Source organism: Beta vulgaris, chromosome 9 (genome assembly GCF_026745355.1).
Source record: "Beta vulgaris subsp. vulgaris cultivar EL10 chromosome 9, EL10.2, whole genome shotgun sequence".
Taxonomy (NCBI): domain Eukaryota; kingdom Viridiplantae; phylum Streptophyta; class Magnoliopsida; order Caryophyllales; family Amaranthaceae; genus Beta; species Beta vulgaris.
In genome coordinates this window covers 9,451,838-9,471,749 of record NC_079210.1, presented here as the reverse complement: position 1 = coordinate 9,471,749, position 19,912 = coordinate 9,451,838, and the positions used below count along the sequence as shown (strand labels likewise).

Genomic DNA, 19,912 nt, shown 5'->3' with positions numbered 1-19,912 from the left:
GCCTCGGGTGAGAAAGGTGTATGGTGATCAATACACCTCTACGTCCAGATCCACTACCTCCAGTGTCAATTCATCACCTTCCATAGATGTGGAGGCTATGAAAGCCCAACTTCGGGAGAGCTCAGAGCGGAGATGACTCAGAATTTCAACGCCATTTTGGCGCAGATGGGCTTACCGACTGTTTGGTGCTTTCACGCAGGGCAATGTTCCTATGCAGCCTGTTCCTACGCAGCCTCGTCCACTCCGGAGTTCACGTTATTGTTTAATATCACAACTATTGTTCTTAAATATGTTGTTTCATAGACTAACCTTGAATAGAGTTTTTTTTTAAAGGAAGAGACACCATGTGAGCTATGTAATCAAGGAGATGGTCATGGTAGTTTCATTATCGTGGCTTATGGATCTGTACAGCCCCCTAGGGACCGCCACTATTGCACAACCAGCCAGTCGCTGATATTCACTATGTGGTCAGCGTTTCAGACATTGTGCCCGGTTTCGAAGCATTTCCTCTTCCGCTGCCGAATGCAGCAGTTGGTCTACAGTTATTGTCTGATTCCATTGGCAGTTATATTCTATGGCCGCGTGCATTGGTGCGGTTCAGATCAGGTACAATCTCTAACATAAGTTATATACATAGTTTTCTTTTATAGTTCCTATATATGATTGTCAGTAATATCTTTTAATTTAACTAATTACTAGGGTTCGGGGAAGGCCGACAGGAAGGGAAAGAAGGTAGCTTCACCTCAGGGAGGCCGACGTGCCCAAGTGGGAAAGAATTCTACGGCAAAGTATCCACTCATTACGGATATGGAGGTGGTGCAACGCCTTACTAAACCGTGCTTCTGGCTACATGAGTGCATTAGCGATGCAGACGATGAAGCAATGATTGAGATTAAGTTGTCGACCACCAATTCCACTACATTGAGGAAACATCGACCTTCATTTCTAAGGTTGATATTAAAGAATTCTTACTTGGGGAAGAGTTGAATGTTTCCATGATACAAACATTCATGAGGTAATACTTTATTAATTAATTAAGTAGTATTTAATCCAACTAATAATAACTTCCATAATAAGTAAGTTTTATTTTTATCAATATGAATTCTCAGGCTATTATACAATGATGTGAGGCGATCTAGTCAGCCAATCTTTGGTTGGTTATGTCCAAGCTTTGTACGAGATGACAGTTGCGTACAAAAGAAAAAGAGGTGAAAGTATATCTCAAGGATTCTTTGAACGCATGTTCTCGTCTTGGATATAAGATCGTTCTTCTTCCTTACATTGAATCGTATGCTTCTTAAACTGACTTTTTAATTAATTAAATTGACCTATTAGTTGTTCTACGATAAAATAACATTATTTTTATTGTTGTAGGAACCATTGGACACTCATTGCAATATGTGTGTCACGTAACGAAGTCTACCACTTTGATTCTTTGCGTAAAGGAACAATACGGTCCTTACTAGTCAAATATTGTTAAATAGGTAGCCTAATCGAAACTATATATGCACACTTAGCTTATTAAATATTAAATGTACATCTAATCTTATAATAATGTGTATTGATGTAGTGTGATGAAGAAGATTACTGCATCTGGACTTCGACAAGGAAAAGCTCTTGTTTGGTATTTAGTCGAGGTAACATGTAATATTTTTTGCATCCTTTTATACAACACATAATACACATATAACATGTCATTTATTGCATCTTTGGTGAATTTTAGTGTCCGGTACAAGAAGGTGGACTTGCGTGTGGGTATTACGTCATGAGGTTCATGCTCGATATCGTCAACTATTGCAAAGATGTTGTTGATCTTCGAAAGGTATGTAACTTTTAGGTTTCCAATTGTTGTTTGTTGTATTTCCGGCCTATTTTGCCTTTTCGCTCCCAAAATGTAGTTATGAAGTGATTTAACCTCAAATTTCTTTGAACATGATTATATGAGGCATATTATAACTAGTATGTAGATTCTTAGGCTTTAATTTGTTGTTGGTTGCATTTCGGGAACGAAAAGGCCATTTCCGGCCTATTTTGGCCTATTTTGGCCTTTTCGCTCCCAAAATGTACTTATGAAGTGATTTAACCCCAAATTCTCTTTGAACATGATTAAATGAGGCATATTATAACTAGTATGTAGATTCTTAGGCTTTAATTTGTTGTTGGTTGCATTTTCGGGAACGAAAAGGCCATTTCCGGCCTATTTTGGCCTATTTGCCTTTTCGCTCCCAAAAGTACTTATAAGTCATTTAACCCAAATTTCTTTGAACATGATTATATGAGATATATTATAACTAGTGTGTAGACTTTTAGGCTTGCATTTGATTTTGATTCCATTTCGGGAAGGTATATGTCATTTTTAGAAGTACTAACTACGGTAAAATGATTGACTTTTTGTATATGTTTATTCCTTGGTTGTTTTGCAAGGTTTATGCTAGTTCCATACCACGTTTGAGGAACTTCACCAAAGAAGAAATTGACGAAGTTCGGGATAAGTTGGCGTCCCACATTACTGATGATTGCATAGGATGAGATTTAGCTCCAACAATGTACTAGTTTCTATCAATCCTATGTACACTTTTTACATTATTATTAATATATTTGAAGTTAATTATTACTTTTCTCCACTTGTCATATATTATCGTATTGCAATTTGCATTTTTTTTTTGTCCAAGGGAGATTATGGGTGGGGTGGGGCTGGTGTATGGGTGCAGGCTGTGCTGCTGGTATGTGCAGGCTGTGTGCAAGCAAAAAAAAAATTATAAAGTGAAGGGCTGCTCTAGTTTAAACTAGCGCAGCCCTTCTAGCAAGAAGGGCTGCACTAGTCCTTCACTAGCGCAACCCTTCTTCTTAGAAGGGCTGCCCTTCTAAACTTAGAAGGGCTGCGCTTGTGAAGGAGGCGCAGCCCTTCTAGCTTAGAAGGGCTGCGCCTTTTTCAAAAAGGCGCAGTCCTTCCAGCTGGGAAGGGCTGCGCTTTTCTAGCGCAGCTCTACTTGAATACTGAAGGGCTGCGATGGAAAGGGCTGCCCTCAAAAAGCGCAGCCCTACTTGCCATTTTCAGCGCAGCCCTACTGCTTTTTTCCACTAGTGTTTATTTCCAGTAGAAAGACAATATCGGGGGAGAGAGAAGAGTTCCATATTCTCAATATGACGAACAGTACAGGGGTTGTCCAATCCAGACAGTTCCAGCATGCAGTATTCATTGTGACCGCCGGGGTTGGTCAAAGCCAACCTCCACCAAAATGTTTTGGCCACTCACATTCTCAAAGGAAAGTTTGCTATGTTATGTTTTAACATCATCACCCTCTTCAGTCCCATTTTAAACGTCCATCCCTTCCCTTTTTTGAGCATTGATTTTAAAATTTCGATGTTCTCCCTTCTCATTAACTTTCGTCATTTTCTTCCACTTTCTACCCCTTCCTTGCTCTACTACAGGACCGTAAGAAGTGTCCATGTCAACATACTTGAATGATTCATTAGCACATGTATGGGAAAGAGGTTGAATACAATTAGTTATTTCTAACAATAGTAGCATTATGTTCCAGGGGGAGTATTGTAGCCACTATTTCTGAATCAGATTGATCCAACCCACCTTGTAAAGAGGACAAGGTTTGCTTAATAGGTTAACCTACTTCATCATTCACCACAATAAGTTCATTAACCTTCGATGCCTCTTGATTTAACACCTTATTAGTGCTGTCATTCCCTTTCACAACAAATAAAGATTTATTGCAGGATTTAGCTCTGAAATCTCCTCCATTTCCTTTGCTCTTCCTCATCAAGGGAGGCTTTCCAGCATGTTCCCCATCCAAGCCCCTACTTCTTATCCTCTTCATCCATATTCAAATAATCCTTCCCCGAATATCCCATCCTACCACAAGCAAAACACAAATTAGGAAGTCTTTCATATTTAAATTCCACTCGAGCAATCTTCCCACTTTTATCTTTGATATTTTAGAATATACAGAAGGGTTTCCTCATGTCAACGAGAACACGAACTCTCCTAAAATGATTAAGTCCAAGAAATTCTTCTTCAATTTCAATGACCTAACCATGTCCTGATGCTAGCATCGAAACCTCAGACTCAGTTTTACAATTTAACAACAATTTTAAAATCCTCACCCAAAAAGGTGAGTGAGTCAATTCAACATCTTCTGGTTGTTTTTCCTAGGAAATGTCACTCATAACCAGCATGTTATCCTCAAAACTACATGGTCCTCCTTTCTCCAGTTTCTCTTTATCATTCCAATGAAAAAACTGGAAAGCAAACAAATTAGGACCAAGATTACATATCATCAGTTTGTGCGATGGTGACCAGGCTTAAAACATGGTCCTTTTAAAGGCTTCAACATTGAATTGGCGAACAATGAGCAATCTTCCCACCATCAGAAGTGAGAGTTTTTCCACCTCTTTATTTGAACCAGAGCCCATCATATCAACTATCTCATCTTCCTCTTCTTCAGTTCGTAATTTTGAGCACTTTTTCAACAATTTCGTCATCCATTCAGTCGGTAAATTTTCGCGAAAAAGGGAAGGGAAAGCTCCTATTCACATTATTAAGTTTATTAAAGAAAATAAAGTTGTTTCACATGTCGTGTGTGAAAACCAAAACTTTTTTTTTTTTATCCTTTTCAATTTCTTTAAAACAAAGGTACTTCGACTTTAATGAGTAACTTTAGGCCTAAAATCTATTTGGGCTTGAATATTTTTAAGTGCGCGTAATCTTTTATAAAAACCTCTTTTAAAACCCCTTTTAAGAAGTAGCAGAGTCTTTTTAGTAAATAATTAAACTTTTTAATTTTATAAACAATAAACTTAATTACTAAACATACAAAGTATTTTAACATTCATTTAGCTTTGGACAGAACACACAACAATTCGACTTCTTCTCATGCAAATTACGCACAATTTCTAATTTCACTTTTTTTACTAGGCATTGTTCGTGGTGTGCTTAAACTGTTTCTATGTACTACACCAGAGTAATATTGGTCGTGTATCTATGTAGGTTGGTTGTCACGAGTCTCTGTGTACGTAGAAGAGAAATTCAACTTTAGTGCATTAATTATTCATGCCATGACTTTCAAAAACATTGTTGAAAATGTTCTTCCAATTTTAGTTCCTACAGCTGACGCATGCGGGCAACACTGTGGGACCGACTATATATTATAATGCGTGTTGGATTTATTAGTCAAATTTTGTGTTGGCAAATGTATTAGTTAAAATGAATATTTATTAAATTTGAAGGGAGTATCATTTTGTTAGTGCTGAGAGCGTAAGTTATCTTATTTTTATTTTCTGACATTGGCTGAATATTACATAAATCGAACACACTTGAAAAACAACATACAAGCAATACCTCGAGCTCTGCAAGATCTTACACAACAAATACCAAAACTAAAAACATTTAAACTTGGCTTGGATTGCTTGAGTCGGGAGTTGTCTGAATTCTAAAGTATGTGTTCCACACTTCCACTCTTGCAACCGACAAAACATAATTTCTGCCCACTCCGCCGTGACACTATTAACGAATAAAGAAATAAATGTAACGTCGACAATATACTAACCACTTAAGCAGGATTCTCGCCGGAGAAAAGAGGCATCATATCTCTCCCACAGTCCCACGTACTTATTTTTAATTGATGGAGAATAATCTTTGACCTTTTGAACCGGATATATGTATTCATTCTAGACTTCATATGAAATACAAAATCAGTTGATCACTTGATCTAAACATTAAATAGTTAACAACACGTAACATTTTATTTTACTTATATAGAGGATTGGTCTTTGCGAAAACTCCAAATTAAGTTGCCAAACCGAAAATACCAATATTAAAAAAAAAAAATCTCTTGGTTATCAGTTAGACCAGGACTGTCTAACGAGACAAAACTTGGATATCTTGTTTTTTTTGGGCAACAGGATATCATATTTTATCAAACGCATTTTCTAACAAGTTACTTCAGGGTTCCATAATATAATTAAGATATTGTAAGATATTTTGGGTAATAATGTGGAAAGATTAAACAAAATTTTTGCATATGGAAGACTAATGCTCTTTACCATTCATAAACTAAAACATAATATAACATAATTGGAATTTTGGTTTTACAAGCTTACTGACATTCCACTCGTTTCTCACACACAAATATTTGCTCGCAAGATATTTTCTTGATGCACTCTAAAACTCTTGAGGCATACCTTACCACCAAAATGCAATACCTATTTATACTACTCAATATGATGTAGCATGGAGCAAGCTTTTCAACTTTTGAGAGCTATGCCTATAACTGGCATGGTGTAGTCTTTACCTTTGCATTTAATATGGAGCTCACTCATTTTGACAAGTTACTTCACTGTAAATCAAGAGGAACAAAAATGAGTGTGAGCTAGAGTTGTTTTATTTTGACTAAGCCCCACCTATAAGCTTGGAGAGAGATAGGATTTAACACTCCCCCTCAACGACTATTCTCTCTTAGAGTAAGTCTCGAGGTCATACCAAGTTGTTTCCTAAACATTTCAAACTTTGGTCCTCCAAAACCTTTTGTGAATATATCTACAACTTGGTCCTCCGTGTTCACTTGCGTAAGTTCAATCACACCCTGTAGAACCTTCTGTCGGACAAAATGATAATGTACCTCCACAAGTTTTGTCCTTACGTGAAAAATAGGATTCTCCGCTAAACGTATCACAGACTGATTATCACAAGCTAACTTGATTCCTCGATCAATTGGTTGATGCAGATCCTTGAGTAATTGCGTCAACCACACACATTCTTGTGTAGCCATAGCTCCTGCTCTGTATTCTGCTTCCGTACTTGATATTGACACTATTGGTTGTCTCTTCTACACCAAGAGACTGCTCCAGTACCCAGATTGAACACATAACCCGTAGTTGACCGACGTGTGTCGAGATCCCCAGCATAGTCAGCATCACAGTATTCGACAACTTCAATCTCTTTATTGTTGCGGTACAGGATTCCATAGTCAATGGTTCCTTTCATGTACCTTAATATCCGACGTACTGCCTCCAGGTGACGTTTCACCGGTTTTTGCATAAACCGACTAATCACACTTACTGCATAAGCAATATCTGGTTTGGTTAACGTGAGATAGATAAGACTTCCCACCAATTGTCTGTACATGTTCACATCTTCTAGATCTCTGCCTTCGACTGAACATAATCTTCCATTAACCTCCATTGGAGTTGACATAGGCTTGCAATCGACCATTCCATATTTTTCTAGAAGATCAAACTAGTACAATAATTGCTTATTGTTGCGGTGGTATTACTGTGGTTTTGCCCATACGCAGCAATATATCACGTTAAAATAAAAGGTATAATATAAAACCACCAAATTGTTGCGGTTTTTGACAAAAATCGCAGCAATATATTAAATTTTTTTAATATATTGTTGTGGTTCTTGTCTGAAACCGCAGCAATATCCCTTTACAGTACAACTTAATTAGGGTTTTTAGCTTTCTCTTACGCCTCTCTCCTCATTTACTCTCTCTCACGCCTCTCCCCATTCAAACTCTCTCTCACACGCCTCTCTCCTCTTTTAGACTTTCTCTCTCCTCATTCAAACTCTCTCTCACACGCGTCTCTCCTCTTTCAGACTTTCTCTCTCCCGCTTCTTCGATCCTCTCATTCTCTCATCTCTTTCATCGGTCCTAAAGTTTCAAGATCAAGATTTGTTTCAAGATATTGGTATTCAAGATCTGCTTCTTCGACCCTCTCGTTCTCTCTCCTCTTTCGTCGTTCGTCTCACCAATGTTCGTCGTCGTTCAAGTTCAATGCACCTCTTCGCGGCCCGTCGTCGATTACCCTTTCAAGATTATGACGGCAGCAGTTAACATTTATGCCCTTTCCAGTATAGCGGTGGACGGTGGGTCTGAGAAATTCCGGCCAGTTAATGCTTTGCCTTTTCTAGTTAATGTTTAAGAAATGGGTGATGATCGAGGCTCTTCGCGTCCGTCGTTTCGTTTCAAGATCCCCTAACTTCTTCGATCTGTTTTGTTCTTTTTACTTTTATTTTCTTTATTTTTTGATTTTCTTTATTAGTTTTATACTTCTGTTTTGTTTTTTTTTGTTCTTTTTACTTTTTTTTCTTTATTTTTGATTTTCTTATTTAGTTTTATACTTCTGTTTTGTAATCGTTTGTATGGCTAATGCAGATCCAAAAGACATAAATTTTAGGAGAGGACATGCTTATTATTTTCACAGCCTGAAATTATTTTCATTGTATATATCTTGCTGGCATCAAATCTACTGCCTTAAATTTTCACTCGAATGACAAAATGCAAAAAAAAAAAAAAAAAAAAAAAAAAAAAAAAAAAAATTACCTACACCTGTACCTGTTGCTGCGGTTTTTACTTAAAACCGCAGCAATATGTTTGTTAATTATTATAAAATAGAGTATATTACTGCGGTTTTTCCTATAAACCGCAACAATATACTGAATTTTTATAATATAAAATTAATATATTGCTGCGGTTTTCGCTAGAAACCGCAGCAATATGTTAAAATATTACTGCGGTTAAAAACCGCAGCAATATAATAATTACCTATTGTCGCCCCCTTGATTGCTGCGCAGCCAAAAACAGCCTCAATAGGCCACTTAATGACCGCAACAATAAGCATTTATTCTACTAGTGTCACGGGCATATTTCTGTTGGCATAGAAATATCCCATCCTTAGTCCGCTCCACTTCAATACCAAGAAAATGTTTTAATTCTCCGAACTCCTTCATTTGGAAATGTACTAAAAGATTAGCTCTTGTTTGTAGAATCTCCTCTTCAAAATCTCCTGTGATGATAAGATCATCCACATATAAAAGAACTATTACCAACTTTCCATCTTAAGCTTTCACAAATAAGCTCGAATCAGCAAGTGCTACATAGTAACCACTCTGCAACAGAAAACCCGCTATATTTCCATACTATACGCGTGGTGCTTGCTTCAAACCATAAAGCGCCTTCTTCAACTTGCATACATAGTGTGGATAAGACTGATTCTCAAACCCCTTAGGTTGATCCATATAGATGTCTCTATCCAAATCACCATGTAGAAATGCATTTTTGACATCCATCTGTCAAAGCTTCAAACAATTACTAGCTGCAAGTGCTAGCAAAACACGAACTGTAGTAATCTTGGCAATAAGGCTAAATGTTTCATCGTAGTCTATCCCATATTGCTGAGAAAAACCTCGAGCCACCAGTCGTGCCTTGTACCTTTCAATGATACCATCAGGTATAGTCTTGACTTTGTATACCCATTTTGCAAGAAATTGGTTGAACTTCTCGAGGTTTGGCACTAAATCCCAAGTTTCGTTTTGGTGCAGAGCTTGAATTTCTTCTTCCATGGCTTTTCTCCAATCTTTGCTTCGAGCTGCCTCATCATTACTTTACATCCTTAACCGTTGCAGCATTTGCATATCTTGGATTTGGCTTTCTCTGCCATGTGGACCTATGTAGTTCTAGATGAGGTTCTTCTTCTTCAAAATCTTCAATTTGACTTGGTCTTTCTTCTTTAGCATTTCTATGATGTGCTCCTGTTTGCCATGGACTTTTCTCTCTTTCTGTTGGTGTAGGTTGAGAGATCTTGTAACAACCTGTTTTCCCGAGTTGTTAGGTAAATACACTTAAGATTCACTAATCACAATCAATGCTTAATAAGCCTCGAATTAAACATTTACTCGCAACGGAAACATAACCTAGAAAACGATCCTGGACTTGTGGGTTATTGGCCCACAAAACAAAATCCTTTATATAAGACTTCAATTACACCGATATCTCGACTAATATTCCCAAATATTGTATACAACGAAATATATCAGAAACTATTCCTTAATTGACTATCTAAAATACAAACTCAATCCATAAGCTACGACGACATCTTTATCTTGCTTCACTTCAGAATCCTGAGCTCACAACACCAAACCTGCAACAATATTTCACTCTGCCACCCACCAAGTGACAGGCCACAGAAATGACAACACTATCAGCAAAGCTGAGTACACACTGTATGATAGAAAATACAAGTTTAGGTGTATTTTGAAAACTAACACATAGTTATAATAACAAATAATCACATTCAACTCATCAGTTACTATACTTTCACAAAATCAACTCGTTTCGCATGAACGCGAGTGGAGAGGGGTACCACGCAGTACCAGCTGTCTCCAAACTAGTGAGGGTCGTCACCCAGCCTTTTATTGTTATGCTTGCAAGACTTACCCGGACATGTCCTATAATGCCAGGAATTCGCCCTTCCTGGAAGGCAATAGCTAGGGACTCTACCCGCCCTAACTCGGGGTGCCTATTCATGCCTCACTTTCATATTTATAAAATAAGATATTTTATGATTCATACTTGAATCCTCAATACTCATAACATAACACCATATTCGACCTTATCTGGTCTTAACTCATATTTGAATCATTTCCTCATTATCATACCAAATCATATTTTGAGAAATATAGTATTTTCGAACGATTTCGATAATTGAACAAAATGATACTTTTATAACAATCCAATAGCAATTCACAACTAACTCACAGAGATGTATCTATAATCATGGCCATTACCACAAACGATATATGATATCTAAAATTTAATAATAACACACAGGAGCATTTAAATATATTTTACTGAACCTAAAGGTTACCTCAACTCTATAACAATTATACGAAACCTCCAATCATCATAACTTGATTTCCCATATCATCTTCAATTCTATACGTCTACATACCCATCCTCCAACAACCACCTCACAGTAACATCAATAATCAATAACCAAACTTAAGTATTCTAATTATCTTCTTCTAACGCAACCATTATGCTAATCAAACTGAATCCCGTAAATAGAAATTAACGAAGTCATTCCATAACTCATAACTCAACTTCATGCATATCAACTCCAACTACAATAATTATAACAGTCTCCCAATTCTAAGATCATGACTTCCCTCGCATCATCAGCAACGACTATCCAATAAGAACGATACAACAACAACATAATAACAACAGCACATACAACAATAATACCACCTCCACCACCAACAGTAACTCCAACACCAATAACACAACATTAAGCACAATAACAGAACAACACAACCACAATACAATAGCACAACCAACAATAGAAACCACCACCTACTATGTTCGTAACAAACCTAAGTAAATCATATTCCCAAATTTATCACTCCAACTTCTTGAATTATAATAACAAGATGAACCATATTGTTCTACTGAATACTTTGGATATATATACTTAAACTATAAACCACATGATACTAGCTCTGGACACATCATCGTAACCTTTTTAATCATATCCAAACTAATTCATCTTCCAAACTAGTAAACTATTTTAACTATAACCTACCACAACATCACCACAACATCACCACAACAACAGAACAACAACAAAATAATTCTACCACAACCATCATAACTACTCCACAATAGCCACCACAACTACAACAACAACCATAACAACGGCGCAACAACAACAATAGGCAACAACTTCATAGCAACTAAACCACAATCATAATGACAGAACAACAATAACCCAACAACACTACTACAACAAAGCAACAACAACAATAGCAACTCCACAACAACTTCACCACAACCACCACAACAACTCCACAACAATAATAACATAACAACTCCATCTCAATCATCACAGTTACTCCACAAGTCCATGTACTAAATATATTCCATTAAGAAGCATAATCGTATTACTTAGTGTATAAGTGTTGTTTAGGTCAAATGAAACATCTCTAATGAACCTTAGCATGTCATCTCCATGTAATATACTCAATATACACATAATAAATACACATCATAAGTAAATTCATTTCATAGACATGCTTTACACTAGAAAGAAACAATCACCTAACTATAGGTATGGAAATCTCTAGGGTAAAACCAAACTAAGTGTGTACCTTAACTAAGGATGCTTAAAGCCACGAAATTCCTTAATCCACTTGGTTAACTACTCCTATAGCTTCCCTTGAATGTATAAAATGCTAAAGATTAGTTTCAACAAGCTTATAGATATGAAAAACGAAGCTTAAATACAAGAGGTGTAAACTGTAGAACTTACAGCAACTTATGTGATCTTTCAGCAAGGTTTTCTATGTGAGTTTAAGGTCTAAAGATTGGAACTAAAGCTTGAAATACTTTGTATGGATGTCTAGAAGAGTTCTATGTAAATAAAAGTGGGTGTCCAAGAGAAGAAAATAAGAGAAAAGAGACGAAAACCCATAACAGGCTTTTATAGTCTGTTTTGGCGGTACCCCCAGGGGAGGGAAACCTCTTCTGGGCAAGGTCGGTTTCTTGGAGTTTTTGGGTGATTCTTGCTTGAGTTGTTAGCCTTAGGTGTTGGCTTTCATGCATAAAAAGCTCTTTGAGAGATCGACACTTAAGTAGCTGCTAAGAAGCTTTCTTTGAGCATAGGTCTGAGTTGTAGTTTCAGCTGGCCAGGTTTTACTATGTAAGCAATTTACCCTATTGACCCACGTAATTCTTGGGGAAAAATGACCATTTTAACCTTAAGACATCCCAAGCATGTCATATATCAAGTTTGGTTAGGTTCTGAGCTCGGATTCAACCCCAAAAGGCTTTTTAACTAGAAGTTCATCGCTACCCGATAAAACAATCTCCAAACGATTTTCATAATCTTAATGTTTAAGGCTCTCAAGGACTTTCTAACTTATCTATTGGTTTCCAAAGCCTTCTTAGCTAATAAGAATGATGGTTCTTATCCTCTTTGACCTTTCTTAACCATTAAGAAAGATAGTACTTATCCACAAGCTTTCTTAACCATTAAGAATGATGATGCTTATCCACAAGCTTTCTTAACCATTGAGAATGATAATGCTTATTCACAAGCTTTCTTAACCATTAAGAATGGTAATGCTTATCCACAAGCTTTCTTAACCATTAAGAATGATGGTATTATCCACATTTAGCTTTTAAATAAAGGTTCTTAAAAACAGGGCTATTACAGATCTCAATCTCAAGAGTACCACCATATTGACAAGACTGACCTTCGTCTTTCTCGTCCATCTTATCTTGAAGCTTTTCCTCAATCTCCTTCGAGTCTGGCAATAATACAGCTTGTGGTGACCACCAAGATGATGCTTCATCAAACACCACATTTCATGACACGTGACGTTTATCTGTTGTTGAATCGCAACACCTCCAACCTTTCCTCTGATCATCGTATCCCACAAAGATACAACGAATAGCCTTCTTATCAAACTTGCTACGCATATGCTCAGGAACAAAGACGTAGCATTCACATCCGAAAACTCAGAAATGGCTCACTGCTGCCTTCATCTTTCTTAGCTTCTCAAATGGTGAGACAAAATCTAGTCTCGCCTAAGGTAATTAATTTGTCACATGTGTCGCTATTGTCATACACTCCACCCAAAAACGTAGTGGCACGTTCTTGGCATATAACCTGCTTCTGCATGTCTCTGCAAGATGTTGATTCTTTCTTTCAGCTACTCCATTTTGTTGTGGAGTATTTGGACAAGTGAGCTGGCGTTGGACCTTGTAATAATCTTGCAAGCATTGGGAGGATTATCTGGATGTATACTCTCCTCCGTTGTTTGTACGTAGACATCGAATTTTGCCGCCAACTTCTTTTTCAACTGTTTCCTTAAGCAGTTTGAACTTGCCAAATGCTTCGGATTTTTCTTTCATGAAATCAACCCAAAAATATCTTGCAAAATCGTCAATGAAAGTGATCATGTAGTGTAAACCACTCACTGAATGTTGCTTTATTGGACCAAACACGTCTGAGTGAACCAACTCCAAAGGTTCCTTCGGTTTGAACTTCGAATCTTGTTATGGAAGTTGATGTGCTTTATCAAATTGACATCCAGCGCAAACTATATCCTCCTTGACATCTAGTTGAGGAAGACCTTTGAGCATAGACTTCTTCATTATCACCTTGAGCTTGTTGTAGCTCATGTGACCCAAGCGTGCATGCCATAAATTAATTGTCTCATTTTTCCTCGCCTTGTCTACATATGCCGTTTGAGCAGACATCACATCGACTGATTCAAGACGTTGTCCTCTAAAAAAGGAGAAGAATTTTCCTTCCATCGTCTTGTACACCTTAATGTCACGAGGACCGAAAACAACATGGTTTCCGGATACTGTGAGTTGTGAAACTGAAAACAGATTCTTTGTCATACCAGGAACATGGTAGCCATTTTCTAGCTGAACTTGCTTGTTGTTGAATCGTGGAATCACCACTGCCTTGCCAATATGGGTTATTGGCAATTCTGAGTTGTTTGCTATTATCACAACTCGACCACGCTTATACTCGGACATGCTCATAAATTTCTCTTTGTCTCCAGTCATGTGATTGGAGCAACCAGAATCGATTATCCAATCATCTTTGTAACTGATCATCTTATCATTGACTACGACAAGTGCAACTTCCTCTGGCTCCGTGTTGCAGGATGACACCTCCATGTCGAAGATCTGTTTCTCTTCAACTACATAGGATGCTTGTGCATCCCACTCGACTTCACTTCGACTTTCATGCTCCATCGAAGTTGCAGCATTCCTTTCTGCTGGTTTGGACCAAGAGTCTCGAGCATAGTGTCCTTTCTTCTTGCAGTTATAACACACGACATCTTGCCGTGTTTGATTTTTTCGTTCCTTCTCATCCTGTTGTCGATCTTGTCAAGCTCCCACTCGATGGAAGCCTCCTCTGCGTTGTCCTTTTTTGAATCCCCTGACTGTCTGTTTGACTTGCCAGGTTGATTACTTAACTCGCATGTCTTATCACCTCCTCTATTTGACTTCTTATTGCCAAAAAGAGCTTTCTCTTCATCCTTTAGGGAAACTCCAGACATTTGATTTTCTAGAGCCTCCTGGTGGGCTAACATATTCTCAAACTCAATTAGAAATGGTTTTGTAGCCCAAACTCAAATTGTCGTGACAAGACTACTATATCCAGGCTTTAAGCCTCGGACAATAATCCAGCGCATCCTCGTCTTTGTGATGGGATTCTCAGGATCTAACTTTATGATTTGCTCACACAAAGTTTTAACTTTGGTGAAAGACTGGTTCACCGTCATGTTGTTCTGCTGGATCAACAACAACTCATTCTCGAGAAGCTGAAGTTGAGCATCGTTCTTCTTAGAGAACAAAGCTGCAATGGTGACCCACGCCTCCTTGGGTGTCTTCGCATCCTTGATGCGGTATAATAACTCGTCCTTGATGGTTGCTGCTAGCACATACATGCCTCTCCCGGCCCTAATATTCCACTTCTTTAACTCTTCTAGATCGGTTGATATTGTAACTTCACTACCACCGACTATAGCCCAAAGATCTTGTCCCAACAAATAGAATTGCAAACGTGTACTCCACGCACTGTAATTTCCATTGTTGAGTTTCTCAATTACTAGATGAACTAGCAATATCCGCCATTTGTGACTTGGTGATGCCAGACAATACACAAGTAATCTTGGTCCCCGATTAACAAGCTTCATAGTCCCGGACTGTGCACTAATGGAAAATAACCTCGCAATACGGTCCCCGACCGTTAAGATAGCCAAAAATATTTTTGACTATACCGTTGTGATAATATCGATCCCCGACCGATATTTGCCAAAAAAATATTCCCAGAAAATTTAACGGAACAAATGGCTCTTGATACCAATTCTAAGATATTTTCGGGTAATAATGTGGAAAGATTAAACAAAATTTTTGTATATGGAAGACTAATGCTCTTGACCACTCATAAACTAAAACATAATATAACACTTGGAATTTTGGTTTTACAAACTTACAAACATTCCACTCATTTCTCACACACAAATATTTGCTCACAAGAGCTTTTCTTGACGCACTCTAAAACTCCTAAGGCATACCTTACCAACAAAATGCAATACCTATTTATACTACTCAATATGATGTAGCATGGAGCAAACTTTTCAACTTTTGAGAGCTATGCCTATAACTAGCATGGTGTAGCCTTTACCTTTGCATTTAATATGGAGCTCACTCATTTTTACAATTTACTTCACTGTAAATCAAGAGGAACAAAAATGAGTGTGAGCTAGAGTTGTTTTATTTTGATTAAGCCCCATCTAGAAGCTAGGAGAGAGACAGGGTTGGTGAATTTTAACAGATATGCCTCGTAATAATACTATAATAATTTATCGCAAATCTCTCATCACTTAATAATGTAACTACCTTCAAACTCGTGCTATCTACGTGTTAAAAATTGAAATACAATGGAAATGTGTAGGTTCTCATGACGTTAAATAATCAAAATTTTAAAAATTATAAGAGGCTTTAGTCTTTTAGCTAGTGAGTGTGTACTTTTCATAATTTTTTAACCCATGACGTGATATGTACGTGATTGAATAATATTTAAAAACAAAATCATTAAAATTTTAAGGCTAGCAATAGCTTAACTTTATGCAAGGAATTGTATTAAGAGAATATGTTTACCATATTAGTCTCTTTGTATTACCAAAAAAGTGTTAAAGATCTAACTACTTGCATAAGTCTTTTGATGAGAGATAATTATAAGACCTTATGCTATATTATTTTTAAATGCTAAACAATTGTGTTATACATCATTTATCGTTGACTTGTCACTTTTCATTTCAAAGATCACGTGATTAATACCTCTTTTCACTACACAAAATTAGTTTCTTAATTGAAAGGTTGACAAGGAAATAGAGCATTTACATTACAGAACTCTGATGGAGAGTGTCATCTAGCATACATATATTCGTAAAAACAATTTTTAATATTTTTTTTTTTTTTTTGACAAAGGGTAAAACCAAATAAGCAATTTTAAATATATTAGTATACATAGTTTTCAGCATGCTACTTTAAACATTGATATTTTCTTGACATATTTAATTTAATCAAATTATAAAATTTGATAAACATAATAAATAAATAAAAGAGCTTAATGTGTTACTTCCTTAATTTTTTTACTTGGAACCTTTTTGGAAAATATCAAAATAGTTACCAGCAAGCTCCAAATGTATTTTTTTGTATAACCACATACATTATTTACCCTTAGTTAACTAAATTACCAAACCCTTAAATCAGCCATAACCCCATCCCATTATGATGAATCAAGCTTTGCTCTTATGGCTCCAACCTCTCAGTCCCCTTTCGCTATATAATTATTCTAAAACACAGTTGAGACGATCCTAAATTCGTCTAGTCTTGGGGTCAATCCGGTTATCCGACCAAAAAACCGTCGGGGGTAGGTTATGCCAATATTAAGTCTAAAACAATTGAAATACTCATCCTAGTACTACTAATAGTGTTAAAAATACAAATGAGTTCTTATTTTGTCTTCTAGTGTTTGCGTTTTTTAGCTACTTTGATGTACTTATGCATTCATATGCTACGTATAACTTGTTAGTACTTGCAATTCATGATTCATGCTACTATTTTATTAAGATAATTTAAGTTTTGTTTATTTAAACGAAATATATTATCTTTATACATATTAAATTTAGTTTAACTATTTAGTGTTACTACTTTTCACTAAAAGTTACCTACATCATATAGTATATAATTTCGTGGGTTTAGTAATTAAAAAGCTCCACTAAGTGTTGGTCAGACGTTGGTTAGTCCTTGTTAAATCCGTTGGTCAACCGCTAAGAGGAGAAAAGGTGGTTCCGATAAGGGTGGTTGCGTTGTTCCCATTTTTATGCATGTACTAACTGCTTTATGCACTAAATTTTATTTATATGATCTTGGATACTTTTTGTAGAAAGTTATTTTCACATGATAGTGATAGCTCAAACATAGTACATAGTAAGGAAATATCTTTTCCATTTAATTTTCAAAACTGGATTATACCTAAAAAACATATACACACAATTTATCGAATAGGAAAACTTGACTTTAAAACCGATTTTTCTATTAAGCACCATGAGGAAACTACAAGTTTAAAAGGAATTTCAGAGTATTAAATTACTTAATAAGACATCTATAGATAAATATTTAAATATAGATATATTTATTTTGGTATGATTTAAATATCTTTAAAGCCTCTGTCTAGAGAAGGTCTAGATCATCCAATATATATGACTTGAAGAGATAACCGCTTACCTGGCTACAAAGATTCTCTTTTAGCTATGATTCAAATAAATATTTGCAATGGTCCAATTTACTTTAATTGTTGTCCAAACTTTACAGTAGATTTAACCGATCCATGGATACTAGACACTTTAGTTCTAGATTTCCACCTTCAAATAAATCAACAGTACAATTTAGGGAATATGTTAAATATTTCGAATTAATTCACTGTGTATATTTTAGACTATTATGTTCTCAACTAAATCCAAAATGTTTACTTCATCCCACTTTAGATGAAACTATATTATTAAAAGTCAAACCTGAAAGTGCACCTACATTAACTCCTAAAAAATTAAAATGGAATGAAATCATTATTCCTAAATAATTTTTATTTCATTATAATCCTCCTCTTAGAAATATTGCCTAAAGAAAATTAATCAAATTATATAGAAGAACTAATGGTCAAGTAATAATAAAGTTAGGTACTAATTTTGAAAGACCATCAACTTCTTATGAAAGTAGTCGACCTTCATACGAAGAAAAATCTTCTGATAATCCTCAAACGTCTACTTATGAAAAATTACATTTTGAGGAATCATCCAAATTCTGCTATAAAAACCAAATATTTGAACCAGTAAGAAATCAATCTTCTACTAATTCAAATTCACCTAGTTCTTCAGCCATGAAACCACCTACCTCTTCTTCTATTGATGTTATTAAAAAAAAAATTCAAATAGATTTAGAATATATACATAACGATTTTTATTCAAAAGAAAATAATGATAAAAAGGACTAGTTCTTTGGATTTTTGATCAAATTGCTAGAAATCATGTAAGACTAGAATAGTTTTCTGATATAAAAAAAATTATAAATTAACATTCCTTTTTTCACATGGTTCTCCACATACATCATTAAAAATAATATATTATATTGTTTCAACAAAAATCAAATAAATATGACAAGTAGTTTAATTCAAAGTTGGACTTTAAAAGTTGAAAAATATAGTTCAATCTATTCATCCTCCCTTAACTGAAATTCAAGTTAATAATAATGAAGGATATTTTGTTATGGCCCCTTTATAAAAAGGTTGAGAGGATGATAACTCCTCCTTTGTTAATATAGGTGACATTAAAAAAAAATTCACCAAAATAACTATTCAAACCAGCTTATCATCGCTATTTCAAAACAGATAGAAATGTTATCTACACAACTAGAGTCCAAAAAATCCCTTGAAATTGAAGATATTACATCGAAATTAGGAACATTATCTATAAATAAAAAAGAACGAAAATTTCCCTTTAATATAGCTAACCCACATATTAATACTTCAAGTATTCGTATATATCATCAAAAATATCTTAGTTTACCTGAAAAATAACTCCTTTAATTAGTAAGATTGAAGAAAAATTATCTAGCCTAGGTACTTCTAAATCAACTAATAATATTAATGTTTTAGACATATACAGTTCAAATAAAATTATCAATTTTGATGATGAAGAAAATGAAATTAATAAAATAAACAATAGTTCTTGGAAAAATGTCTCTTGTAGAAATTATTTTACTAGACCTACTCCACCACATATTCAATATGAAGAGCGACATAAATTCATAGACTCACAATATGATGAAACTGCAGTTTACAAATGGAATATTGATGGAAAATCAGAATATGAAATATTAAATGTCCTATCTAAAATGACGATGACTATTACTACTTATAGATCAAGGAATTGTCATGAACATACTATTATATATTTTCTCATAACTGGTTTTACCAGTCAATTAAGAAATTGGTGGGATAATAGTAGTAACATAGGAACACAAGTTCA

General features: G+C 35.7%; 1 protein-coding gene across 1 annotated transcript; it reads right to left on the bottom strand.

Moving 5' to 3' along the window:
- Positions 1-6,823: 6,823 nt before the first annotated feature.
- LOC109135210 (uncharacterized mitochondrial protein AtMg00810-like) lies at positions 6,824-7,225 on the bottom strand. Its single transcript, XM_019249931.2, has one exon. The coding sequence runs from the start codon at positions 7,223-7,225 to the stop codon at positions 6,824-6,826; it is 402 nt and encodes a 133-aa protein (XP_019105476.2).
- Between the last annotated feature and the right edge of the window lie 12,687 nt (positions 7,226-19,912).